Source organism: Myxocyprinus asiaticus, chromosome 30 (assembly GCF_019703515.2).
Source record: "Myxocyprinus asiaticus isolate MX2 ecotype Aquarium Trade chromosome 30, UBuf_Myxa_2, whole genome shotgun sequence".
Taxonomy (NCBI): Eukaryota; Metazoa; Chordata; class Actinopteri; order Cypriniformes; family Catostomidae; genus Myxocyprinus; species Myxocyprinus asiaticus.
Window position 1 is genome coordinate 29,673,136 of NC_059373.1, and position 14,055 is coordinate 29,687,190.

The 14,055-nt window shown below is 39.9% G+C and overlaps 1 protein-coding gene across 2 annotated transcripts in view; it reads left to right on the top strand.

Annotated features, from left to right (window-relative positions):
* trit1 (tRNA isopentenyltransferase 1) overlaps nt 1-14,055 on the top strand; it is a 62,181-nt gene that overhangs the window by 31,825 nt on the left and 16,301 nt on the right. Inside the window, exons 3-8 of one of the 2 annotated variants that reach the window (XM_051664152.1) lie at nt 3,110-3,209; nt 3,336-3,490; nt 5,365-5,507; nt 5,590-5,701; nt 10,988-11,100; nt 13,001-13,078. In XM_051664152.1, coding sequence (XP_051520112.1) covers nt 3,110-3,209; nt 3,336-3,490; nt 5,365-5,507; nt 5,590-5,701; nt 10,988-11,100; nt 13,001-13,078 — 701 coding nt within the window. The remainder of the gene's footprint in view (nt 1-3,109; nt 3,210-3,335; nt 3,491-5,364; nt 5,508-5,589; nt 5,702-10,987; nt 11,101-13,000; nt 13,079-14,055) is intronic. The other variant, XM_051664154.1, reaches the window with a different exon arrangement.

Genomic DNA, 14,055 nt, shown 5'->3' on the forward strand with positions numbered 1-14,055 from the left:
CACAGATCTGGGGAAGGGTACAGAAAAATTTCTGCAGCATTGAAGGTCCCAATGAGCACAGTGGCCTCCATCATCCGTAAATGGAAGAAGTTTGGAACCACCAGCACTCTTCCTAGAGCTGGCCGCCCGGCCAAACTGAGCGATCGGGGGAGAAGGGCCTTAGTCAGGGAGGTGACCAAGAATCCGATGGTCACTCTGACAGAGCTCCAGCGTTTCTCTGTGGAGAGAGGAGAACCTTCCAGAAGAACAACCATTTCTGCAGCACTCCACCAATCAGGCCTGTATGGTAGACTGGCCAGACGGAAGCCACTCCTCAGTAAAAGGCACGACAGCCCACCTGGAGTTTGCCAAAAGGCACCTGAAGGACTCTCAGACCATGAGAAACAAAGATTGAACTCTTTGGCCTGAATGGTAAGCGTCATGTCTGGAGGAAACCAGGCACCGCTCATCACCTGGCCAATACCAACCCTACAGTGAAGCATGGTGGTGGCAGCATCATGCTGTGGGGATGTTTTTCAGCGGCAGGAACTGGGAGACTAGTCAGGATCGAGGGAAAGACGAATGCAGCAATGTACAGAGACATCCTTGATGAAAACCTGCTCCAGAGCGCTCTGGACCTCAGACTGGGGCGAAGGTTCATCTTCCAGCAGAACAACGACCCTAAGCACACAGCCAAGATAACAAAGGAGTGGCTACGGGACAATTCTGTAAATGTCCTTGAGTGGCCCAGCCAGAGCCCAGACTTGAACCCGATTGAACATCTCTGGAGAGATCTGAAAATGGCTGTGCACCGACACTCCCCATCCAACCTGATGGAGCTTGAGAGGTCCTGCAAAGAAGAATGGGAAAAACTGCCCAAAAATAGGTGCGCCAAGCTTGTAGCATCATACTCAAAAAGACTTGAGGCTGTAATTGGTGCCAAAGGTGCTTCAACAAAGTATTGAGCAAAGGCTGTGAATACTTATGTACATGTGATTTTTTTTTTCGTTTTTTATTTGTAATAAATTTGCAAAGATTTCAAACAAACTTCTTTCACGTTGTCATTATGGGGTATTGTTTGTAGAATTTTGAGGAAAATAATGAATTTAATCCATTTTGGAATAAGGCTGTAACATAACAAAATGTGGAAAAAGTGAAGCGCTGTGAATACTTTCCAGATGCACTGTAAATCCACTGGTATATAAACATTTACTTATTATATAATATTGGATAATCAGAATGTTTTTGTTTTTAAAACTGCGTATGCATGTGGTTATAAATGAAAGTTGATTTAAATCAAAAGCTGACTTTGATGTAATAGTCAGAAGTTATTTAAATATACAGCACATAAAATCAATGGCAAAACAAGTTAATTTGGTTAATTTGTGGCTGGAGTAGATCTGCGGGTCATCAGAAATTGAACAAAGCATTCGTCCACTGTCGGCGTGACGCAACGCGATGAACGCTTCCATTGTAGATAGCATCATTATTTATAATATGTAAGATGCAGTCTTGCACTCAAAAACAGCTAGAAGTGCAGCTGAAATGGAACAGAACGCAAGCATTTCAAGATGTGTTTTTTAAAAGCTGGGACTTTTAAACTTAACACACCATCATAAAAAAAGGGTTATTTCACCCTAAAATGTTTACTCACCCCTGTGCTTTTATAACCCCATTTGACTTTCTTTTTCTTAACACAATGGGAAACATTTTGAAAAAGAATGTGTACTCTGTGATGTCAAACAATGACAAACCAGGTAACCCTGCCCTCTGTGAACTGGCACCCGTCCAAAAACTTTCTCATAACAGTATATTAAAGCCAGCATTTCACAAGCCGGCTAAAAACTACTTGGTTTTGGCCAAGAATGTTACACCTAACAAATGTTTTCACTGAGGTCTCGTTCTCTTCAGTTGGAGGTCTGTTACAAATGCTCCGCGGTTCAGAATGGAGGAGAGTGGACGGACATTCCCGCCTCCTCTCTGTTTGACTGAGTACCTTGTTTCAAACAAATGAGGCTTGGGATAGAACTGCATCTATTCTCCGACTACAAACTATCTGTATCTATCGCTCTGGTGGACCTGTTTTTAGATAAACACAGTGATATCCCTACATCTACACATCTCATCTACATTCAAACTTAGTTTCCCACTATCTAATGGAGTATTTTGAAAACGCTCTACATTACCGCATACTTTGGCAAATGTTTTTAGATTTTCAAAATTTTCAGTCGAAAATCTGAAAAACTTTTTCGAGATGTCTTGACCGACAAACTATCTAATAGCTAAAGCACAGTGTGCTGTCAGAATGCTAATTAAAGCACTGCAGCTTAAAATTTCAATATAAAAAATATATTTGAAAAAATCTAAAACTTGTCGACCTCGCTGATAGAATTGTCAGTTGTTGGACGACTAGTTAACAATCGTAACGCATCCTTATTGATTACAACATCAAGGAAAATAACCAACAATTATGATTTGTCATAATCCTTCAGCCATACACTGACATATTCAGAGATGCTCTTATGCTTTTTTCTCTCTCGCTCTCTCCATCTGTATCTCTCTCACAATCACTTCCCCACCCCTTTCCTCATGTTTTCCTCTCCCTGTATCTTTATTTGTTGTCTTCCTCACTATCTCTGCCTGTATCTGCCTCGCCCTGCTTTCCTCTTCTCTCTCGTTTTCTCCACCTCCCTCCCCAGTGAGGACAAAGTGATGCGGCTGGGGATGGACACTGTATGTGGCCAGATTATGTGTGTGTATGTATGTGTTTGTGTCCGTCTTGAGTGAGGTGGAGTGCTGATCCGCCTTTTCTTATTGAAGCAGTTAACTAATTGCTCCAGAGCGGCAGTTTCTGAAGCTGTTTATTAGAATCTCGAGCCAACTGCCCTCACGTGGCACCAGTGTTTGATTTGTGACATCACAATACAGAGCACATTATTGCTAATGATGAGCTATAGATCAGAGAATATGATATTGCATTTTAGTTGAGTACTGTTGCAGCAATCTAAAGTGATTCTGCATGTATGATTGTGATACATAATTTATATATTAGTTATATAACTGTGAAGTCATAGGATGTTTACTTGAAAGTGTATTCTTTGTCATAGCATTTGAATTCCTTAATATGAGACATAGATGACATGCATCGGCGTAAAAAGCTGCCCATTATTGTTGGAGGCACAAACTACTACATTGAGTCCATTTTATGGAAAGTGCTCATTGACACTGGGGTAAATATGAATTAAACATGCTGTATGAAAAATGTCTTTCTGTAATATTCCAGGGCTTTTAGAATTTTTCTACGCATCTATTGGCTGAAATCATCTAAAACTAGACCACCTCTGTCTGGCCTGCAGCAGGGGAGTGACACTGAGCCAGAAAGGGGCGAGGCACCTGAATCAAAGACAGCGCTTGAGAAACTGGGTGGTCCTGAACTTCACAGAAGGCTGATAGAGGTGGACCCTGACATGGCAGCCATACTGCACCCTCATGATGTGCGCAAGATTGCAAGGTAGTTGCTAGACATTGTGGCAGTGCTTCATTATCCTACACAATTGTTCTTGACCATATAATCTTGGACTTAAAACCTCTTGAGGTCACAGAAATGAGGCCTTGGTCTGGGACTTGGCCTATGGCCTCAACTTTTTACATTTACATTTAGTCATTTAGCAGAAGCTTTAAATGTCATGGTCCTGCCACTTTGTCAGGTTGCGTTTTTGTCTGATTGGACCGTGACATCATCACCCCATGCTCTGTCTTGTGTTTCGTGTCCTGTCTTTGAGTTGAGCACAAGGGTCTGTGTGTAAGTTACCGCCGTGCGCTCTTTGGTAATGTCACGGTCCTGTCACTCTGTCAGGTTGGGGTTATTTTTCTAATGGGACAGTGACATCATCATCATCCCATGTCTTGTGTTTCATGTACGTTCTTTGTGTGAGCGCATGGGTCCGGTTGTGATTTACCACCGTGCGCTCTTCGGTCTGTCTTGTTTCATGTCTTGGTGTCTGGATCCTGACTTCCTGTATGGTTCAGTTTCGGTCTGTGTCGGGATCCGGACACTCATGCTCCATGTTCTGTTTGTTTTGGTCTAACTGTTTTGACGTTTTCTCCCTCATGTGTTTCAGGTGCCAATGGCATGCAGAATCAGCGTTTCCATGGGAAACCTGATTGTTTCCATGGGAATGCTGTTCATGCCAACTTTCAGGTGGCGTGCGGCACCTGTCCCTTGTTTGTTCCTGCCTATTTTAATCCCCTCATATCATGTTCTTTGCTGGATTGTTGAATGTAGTGTGTCATTGTGTATGGTGTGTTATCATTAGAGAAAGCTGTTTGATGTGAAATAACCTACCTCACTCTCTCTGCCTAGTTGGTCCTGTCTCATGTATCTGTTTGGTTGCCTGTCTCTGCCCGCTTGTTGGGTGTGTGATTGCCTCCCAGTTTGCTCTGCGCGTGTTCTCTGCACTCACAAATCTTCAACGGAGGATTCCTCGTCTCTGCCCGCGTGTCGGGAGTGTGGTTGCCTTCCAGTTTGCTGTGTGTCAGCTGCGTTTCAGTGGAGGTTTCCTCGCGGCTCTGCTCTTCACTGTCAGTGCGTGCAATCGCCTGCGGGAGTGCTCATCGGAGGATTCCTCAACTCTTCTGAAGTTATTATTATTTGAACTGTAAACAAATCTGCTCTTGGGTCTCTTTGTCTTGCTCTCGTGTTGTGACATTAAAAAGTCATGGAAAAATCATGAAAATTAATTGGTCAAAGTGTGGGAACCCTGATACTAATTATCTTAATTAGTACCCCAATCTGAGGTGGGCCTCGATTAAGAGCTCAATGGATTGCACCTAATGGGTTTCAAACCTATAACCTTTCGGTTACCAGCCCATCTTTAATCAATATGCCATGGCACCTATACCTCCTTTAGTGAATGCTTTTTTGCATTGCTTGAGGTTTTATCCATACATTTCTCTTAAAAGGAGTAAAGTTGAAGCTGAATGTCCCTTTGGTGTGAATGCTTTTTATGTCTTGCCCTGGTACATTTTTGCTTTTGTTGGACTGCATCGGTTTCTGCACCTGTGTGAGAGAACTGCTGTCCGCTGTGGTTTCCAAGCTTGTTACAAGCATGTTTTCACATGCTTCAGTTGGTGTTTAATCAGTATCAAGGGGCCGATTAGCTAAAGGAACTTACACACTAACAGAATCATGTGCACCTTTTGTTTGGCTTGACAAAAATGTAATCGTTATTTTCAACCTGTTTTCTTGCTCTTTTTTTGGAATGTTCTTTCCATATAATCTGTTTGATTGACATTATTTGGCAGGTGAAATGACTTTCAGTGTTTTGGCTGTGTATGAATGGTGAATGGATGGTTGATTGATATGATTTATTGGTTGATTGATAGGAGTCTGCAAGTGTATCAAGACACTGGAGTTCCACACAGTCGGCTTTTGGAGGAGCAGCAAGGGCAGGATGGTGGAGATTGTCTTGGTGGTCCATTGCGGTTCCAGGACCCCTGCATCTTCTGGCTGCACTCCAACATGGACGGTATGTAAGACCTGCTAGTCATCGTAGATTAGCTGTGTAGTGTTAAGAAGACTTGAGAACGTTTATTTCATTTCCTCTGTAGCTCTGGATGAGAGGTTGGACAAGCGTGTTGATGAGATGTTGTCTCTTGGGCTGATTGATGAGCTCAAGGATTTTCATCTGCGCTTCAATGAGCAGAAGATCAAAGACAGAAGGTAGATCTCAATTTTGTGATACAGATGATTATTATTATTTTTTTTAACTGGAGAAAATATCAGTGGTGCCTAAGTCAAAAGAGCCCACCCCCAATTCTATATAATATTCTGGTCCCTAGTTATAGCTTGGGTCCCTCCTGATGTATAAATATATGGGAGTTTTTCACCTGTTGTATCATGGGACGTGTTACACGCAGAAGTCCGGTACTTGGGGATGTAAACAAACCTCTAAGCAATAAGCAATAGTAATACAGATACTTGCCTTGGTTTAAGATCCAGGCCAGTAACCCAAAGGTTGTAGGTTCAAACCCCAAAAAGAGTGATTCGTGAACTGATTCAAAGCACCACTGTGGCATTGAGCAAGACACTTAACATCAGGTTGCTCCTGAGTAATTGTCTCTAATTTAACTAATGTGCTTTGTATAGTGGAATAGTGTCAGCTTAAGGATAAAACATTGGAAATTGACAACTGGGTTATGACACAGCTTTAGTTTAGGTTATGACCCAATATTACCTTTATCATTAGTGGTAAACTAACAAAGGACAATGCATCTATGTGAATTTCTACCGTTAATCCAGGATGGACTTAAAAGACATTAGTCATTAATCTTACAGGTCATAATATATATATATATATATATGAGCCTGGTTTCTCCCGAGGATATTTTTCTCCATTATCCAACATCTTCTGGAGTTTTGTGCTCCTTGCCACAGTCGCCTTCAGCTTGCTCACAAGGGTTCTAAATAAAATTATTATTTAATTATTTAATGATCTATTTTATATACAATTTACAATCATATTTAATCAAACTACTCAATGATCACTCGAAGACTTTATAGATATTACAGTTTAATTTTTTGTTAATGCATGATTTTCTGTAAAGCTGCTTTGAAACGATGTGTGTTTTGAAAAGCACTATACAAATAAATAGGACTTGACTAATTCATCACTATTACTATTGCTAATACTAGGGATGTGCAAACCTTCACATTTACAATATGGACTAGTAATCAGTCTTAAAGGAATATTTCGGGTTCAATCGACAGCATTTGCTGTATAATGTTGATTACCACAAAAAATTATTTGGACTTTTCTTTAAAACAAGCAAAAATTTGTGTGACAGTGAGGCACTTACAATGGAAATGAATTGGGGCTAATCTGTACATTTTAAAATTAGGAATAGGCATTAGAGTCATTCTGTAGTGGAGTATTCTAACACACAGAAAAAACAAGTAATCGATTACTTGAAATTTAGAATTTAAGTTCAACCTTTGAACACTTTTCTTATGACAAAATGAGCACTTGGCATTAACAACAACAACTAGATTAAAAAAACAACGTCATTAGGGATGGAACTTTTTTATTTTTTGAAAAATGTTTGCGTAAAATGCACATTATAATTTTTCATCAAAATAAAGTTCTTTAATACACATTATAAATCTTCAAAGTTTAAATAGTGTGAGTTTCTCATATATCTTTCACTATAAGATTACAAACAAATGAGCCTTCAAAAATACTGGACTACGTTCAGGCTAATCAGCTGCAGAACAAGCAATAGAACTGAACAGAATCTGTCCCGAAAAGTACGTGAAAAAGTTTATTTATTTTAATCACATTTTAACTTTTTGAAAATATAAAAAGGATAGTTTCTATCAATTAATATTATTTCATGAAATTGTGTGTGTGTGTGTGTGTATATATATATATATATATATATATATATATATATATATATATATAATGTGTACAATATACAAGTAATAACATTAAGTTTACATTAATTTGTATAACAAGGGCTAAATTGGTTCTGTCACTTTAAGAGTTTAACATGCATGTCACAGACTCGCACGGCTGTTGCGGTTCATTTATTGGTCCATAATATTTAATCGGGGGGTTCGTGTTATCGACAATGTCCTGTCCGGTGCATTCTTTGTCAGCATTTTTCTTACAAACAAGTGTCATTCAACTTTCCCTCATTCAACTCTTCGCTGCCCCCCTGCATTGCTCTGTTTATTTTCCTGCTTATTTGTGTTTAGCCGATCACATGCCTGAGTTTCATTGTTGTCCACCGTAGGCAAAGGCACAAAGGAAAATCGAATTGCAATATTCGCATAGTGTTTTTACTAATCATATATTTAAAAGCTTAACAAGTACTCGATTAATCGTTTACTCATTGCACATCCCTAGTTAAAATCCTCACTGTTTCAAAAGTATAGTCACAAGATGTAAACAATATGCGTGTTGTGATAAAATTGCTAAACATTTCTTTGTAAAGTTATAGCCATTTTTAAACTCAAATAATGTACAAGTTTTAACAGAAGAATTAATGTAAGTGCTTTTATAAAATTATAAGCTTCACATTTCTGCCTTTTACAGGGATGCACACTACGCTCCTTTCAGCTAAAGTTACCTTTTCTGAAGCTAATTTCCCCAATTTGTTTTGTACAAATGTCTACACTTTTCTTAATAGAATCACTTGAGAGGGTTCCTGTAAGCCTAAACACCAAAAAAAAAAAAAAAAAGCTTTAAATACAGCAAAAAGCTTTAAATACAACAAACTAATCAATTGAAAATATACATCTAGAACACCTGCTATGACTTTCTCACCTTTTTCCTCATGAGTTTGCGTCACTGTTTTTAAACCATCCAATAATTGGCCCCATTCACTTCCATTGTACTGTAAGTGCCACACTGTAACATCGATTTTGCTTAATTTTTTAAAGAAAAGGAGGGACGAGTCAAAATATATCTTTTTTGTGTGTGTGTGTGTGTGTGTGAGTGTGTGTGTGTTTATAGAAGTTGCATTAAAATAAACGATGCACAGAGCACAATAGAACAGAATTTAGGTGCCTCGACACAAAAGTTGGACTGTTTAACTCGGAATGGCATTTTAAAAACACAATACTCGTGGCGGAATGCTAAAAAAATGGCAGGACATGCGACATTACATCCAAAGACATCCATCTGATTGAGGATAGACCTTATTCACGCTGGCGCCATCTTTGATTTTTAATGGTAATGATAATGAGGCTGTGAGGGATAGACTTACCATCTCTTCAATGGCACGAATGGTATAAAGCTAGATCCCATCTGATTTTCCACATCTCATGTTGTCTGGAGTTCTTTGTATACTGAATGTTGTTGGACAGATATTTTATCAATGTTTTGTCCACGGAATGATCCAAAAACACTTTAAACTGCAATACAGCCCATTGAAGAGACTGTAAGTCTATCCCTCACAGCCTCGTTGTCATTCCCATTAAAAATCAAAAATGGCGCTTGCGTGAATAAGGTCTATTGCTGTGTTTTAATGGGAATTAATTTAAAGATGCAACTTCTCTAAGAGCAAATTACCCTGCAAACTGTTTAGCACCACCATTAAAGATATCAAACTTTATGAAAACAAAATCTTGAAAAACTAGTCAACCTCACTAATCGACGGGTATTGGACAATAATGACTCACTGCTAGCTATGACTTAAGGTTAGAAATTTTAACAAATCTCATTTGAACAAACCCCTAGTATTAAACTTCTGGAAGTAACTTGTCCCACTAAGGATTTGCTACAGACATGAATGATACCTGTCATTCATGCTATCGCTTATCTAAGTGATTGGATTTAAGATTTTTACCTGGCGAATTATAAAACAGACTTCGAAAGATTTGGGGGTAGGATCTTTTGATTTGGGCTAGTAAGCAACCACCTCGAACACTCTAGGAACCACTTAGCAACGTCGTTGCAACTTTCCACAATGCCCTAACCTTGTGGCAGTGAGTTTTGTACAGCCAAGCACCACTTACACTTTAAAAATGTAAAAATCTACTTGGAAATAAAATTAGATTGACACAGACATGCAGCACCTGTCATTGTATTTGGCAGCTGTGTAGTATTGCCATTAGATTTATATGGCACAACAAATTGCGCTTCAATCTTGATTTACATCTTACAGCATCATATGTGTAAACTGTTTTGAAGTATCCCGCACTCTAGCCCGTATTTAACGGCACACTAACAGTATTTTGTTTATAAGGTGATTCATTATTGATTGTTAGTGCTGTCACATGCTCGGTTGTGCAAGGATATTGGCAGATGGGCTGCACTGCGGTCTGTGTGTGTGTGTGTGTGTGTGTGTGTGTGTGTGGATGTTGATGACACAGAATTGTCTGGGGTTGGGCCATTCAGGGTGTGGCTTTGGGTGATTGATGAGCCAGTATCCGACTGCCTAGCACTCCTTCCCGCCGATCGTACCACCACCTCCTCGCTCAGACCATCTTCAGCCACAATCTCGCCACTCAAGCACTTTTCTCCCTCTCCTCACATCATCCCACTCTCTTCCCCTTTTCCTTTCCTTCTTGTCTGCATCTGTCGCCCTTCCGCTAGCAGTCTCAACTTACATCGGGAGCCGTCACAAGGCAGGAAGGTCAGACTCTGCCTGTCTCTCCTTTCCGATCTATTTCTCTCTCTCTCTCTCTCTCTCTCTCTCTCTCTCTCTCTCTCTCTCTCTCTCTCTCTCTCTCTCTGCGTCTATCTCGCTTTGCCCCATCAATAGACACCTCCTCCCCTCCCCGACTCTGCACTGTCTGTGTCCCTGTGATTTCTGAGCTATATGACAACTCATTATTACCCCAGGGCTGGTGTTCTGATGCACCCAGTGACCGCGTTTCAAGCTCTAATATTGTGTCCCTTGAAATTTTAGACATGCGATGGCACACTCGAGTTCACCTAGGTCTTTTGTCACAATACTATTGTATTGTTCTTTAAATTGGGGCGCCCTAACCCCAAGTATTAAACATTGGCACACAACTCATGCAACAGTTTATGCTACAGAAATGAATGATTCCTCAAATCGTGTGGCTTGTTAAAAGGCTTTTACTTTTCACCTGGTGGACAATAGATAGGTGGAGAAAAAAGCCAGAGTAACATTAAAGTAGGGACCCGAGCCATTTTTAGGTGCCATAATATCATGGAGACTTGGGGATGGGCTGTTTTGCCCTATAAGTAACCACCTAGCAACCATCCAGAACACCCTAGGAACCACAGCATTGAACTTCAATGACATGGAACATATGAACTACCACGAAGCAACCCATAATAGCTTAGATTTGTGCCGATGAGTTTTGCATGTGCAAGCAACAATGACATTTTCTTTAGAATAAGAAAAATTAATTTGTTGTCCATGGATTTTTTTTTTAATCTTTTATTATGCTACTGCACTGCTAGTGCTTTTATAATTAAGTTAATGTAGGGAAAATAAGGAACATTGATTTTTCATTTGTGTGTTGCAGTCAGGACTATCAGCATGGCATATTCCAGTCTATCGGCTTTAAAGAGTTTCACGAGTACCTGACAGCAAGCGAGAACATCAGTCATGAAGAACGTGAGAAACTGAGAATCAAAGGTAACACTTTTGTTGTTTTGTTTTATTCAGTTCAACCCTTGAGAATGAACACAATGTGTAAAACTCTTGATGGTCTTGAGATTTTTCTGCATGAGAACAGTTATGAAATCTCTCCTGGTTTCAAAAAGGAAAAGAGACCAAACACAATCTCAGATGCTTAGACTGAAAAAATGTAGACTGTCTCATGCTTTTTGAAGGTCACAGTTTTAGAAAATTAAGCTTTTTTATTACAGTCGGCAAAGCAATCCTTGAATGAACCTAAAAATTAAATGCATTTGAAGCAAAATCACTTTATTTGAATTCAAACAATTATTTAATTATTGTTGTACCCCCATTTTCATCTACAGTCACCAAAATTGGTACATACACCGATCAGCCACAACACTAAAACCACCTGCTTAATATTGTGTAGGTCCCCCTCGTGCCGCCAAAACAATGCCAACCCGCATCTCAGAATAGCATTCTAAGATGCTGTTGTTCTCACCAAAATTGTACAGAGTGGTTACCTGAGTTGTCGTAGACTATCAGTTCGAACCAGTCTGGCCATTCTCTGTTGACCTCTCTTATCAACCAGGCATTTCCTTCCACAGAACTGCCACTCACTGATTGTTTTTTGTTTTTGGCACCATTCTGAGTAAATTCTAGAGACTGTTGTGGCTGAAAATCCCAGGAGATCAGCAGTTACAGAGAGGTCAACAGAGAATGCCCAGACTGGTTCGAACTGACAGAGTCTACGGTAACTCTGATAACAGCTCTGTACAATTGTGGTGGGAAGAATAGCATCTCAGAATGCTATTCTGAGATGCGGGTTGGTGCTGTTTTGGCGGCACGAGGGGGACCTACACAATATTAGGCAGGTGGTCAATGTTGTGGCTGATCGGTGTATATAGTTCTCAAAGTCGAACAACTTTCAAACTCACAGGAAGTCAGCCATTTTGGATTTTCTGAAAATCGCAGGCTCTGAACTTTTAAATTGTCCTCATGTGACAGACATCAAATTTGTACAACATCATGTCAAGACATTGTAAACGTTAAATTGCGAACTGATTTTTTATATTTTGAATGGTGTCACCATTGCGAAGCAATACATTTATGGCGAAAAATGGAAAACAGGAAGTGGCTTATATATCTTCTGTGTGCATTGTGTGATTTTGATGAAAATTCAGCTGTATGTTTGGTAATGAGGGCTGATCACATTGATGTGGCTATTATGGGTCACGATCATAGCACCACCAACTGGCAGCAGGAAGTATGCCACTTTTAACAGACTTTGAAATAGCCCTCTTGTGTTTAAATGAATTGCTTCAAAATTCTTTAGAATAATGTCAAGACACTGCTGATATAAATTTGTAAAGGGATATTTGATATCTTAAATATTGTTGCTATGGCAACACATTAATTGTTATTGTTCCTATATTTGGGTGTTTTTGAGGCACTTGGCATGCTTAAAATATCATGAAATTTTGCATGGATTTAACTATTTTGGTTCACAGACATAACGGCACCCCCTGGCAGCAGGAAGTGTGGCTCTTACAACAGACTTTAAAATAGTCCTCTTTTATTTAACCAAATTGCTTAAAAATAGTTTAGAATAATGTCAAATTCCAAATGCATGTGTCCACCTTGCATTGTTTTACGAAAGCCACCAGGTGGAAATGGACCAGTTGTGCTTTGGCCCATCATCACTGCTTACAGCTATATTGCACTCTTTCTCTCTTGTTTCCTCCCTCTCTCACTTCCCCTAGTCCTGTAGGATTAGCAATGTAGCACTTCAAACTGTGCCAGTATACCTGTTATGATCACTTAATTTCTTCAATCGATGTCTTCCACAGACATCTGCTCTAGCAGTTTTTGGAGTGACTGTCCCATTGCGATAATTTATCTTTTCCTCCTTCCTTAGGGATTGAGTCCCTCAAGCAGGTGACCCGCCGCTACGCCCGAAAACAGAACAAATGGGTCCGCAACAGATTCCTCAAGAGTAAGTATTATATTGCATTCACTTCCCTCAGCGACCTGTTGTCAAATGAGAGATCTTTTCAGATTTCAAAACAACAAAACGGTAATCACAAACCAGAGATGAATTGGATTATATAATTCTTTACTGAACCATTCTATGGCGACATTGTGTACAAGTCATAGTTAATTTCCACCTGCCTGGCTGTTTAGACAAGCTTGTCTAGTGTGGTTTGAATTTGTCCACCTCTCCTTCCCTGTCATCTGGTTTGTCTTTGAGTGTTTAATGGTCTGTGAGAGTACCTTCTCTACTGCCGGATGCTCCATAACACCACAGCTGTAGTTCAGTCACTGAGCCACTGGGTTTGGATTTGGATCATACTTGCTCTCAAGAGAACAGCTGCATCTGTAAGTTTACAGTTCACTCAGCTTCTGAATTCATTGGTGCACATCATATTTTGGCTGCTTATGTGAAAACACTCTTGGCTTGCTTGTATATTGGCAGCAGTCACCCCTAGAGGTTACTGGAATCGTATGTATCTTTTCCGTTTTCGTTCAGCATTGTCCAATGGTCAGGTAATCACAGCCGGGTTTAACGAGATTGGCTTCATACAGACCATTAAACACACAAACATTTGAGCAGAAATACTGTGTGTGTTCGTTCGAAGGCCTACCCCTCCCTTATAGAGAGCCTAAAAATTCCAAGGCTCAGGGTTGAGAATTACTGGCCTTGGGTTGATAAAAGATCAAGCGGTCATAAAGCTTGGGTATTTAAAGACACGTTCAGTCTGAACAATTTGTTCTTTTACTCCTGGACCGACAACGACCAAATCAAGGAACCATTCAGTGGCAGAACAGCTGTATATGTGTTGGTGACATCAGAGTGTGAAGTTTAGCTTGAGAAAGGTGGCGAAGAAGGCTTCATAAGAATGTGAGCATGCAAACAAAATACTATTTGTTCTTCGTCTAATAAATCTGAAGCTAAAAGGAAGGGTGTGCCTA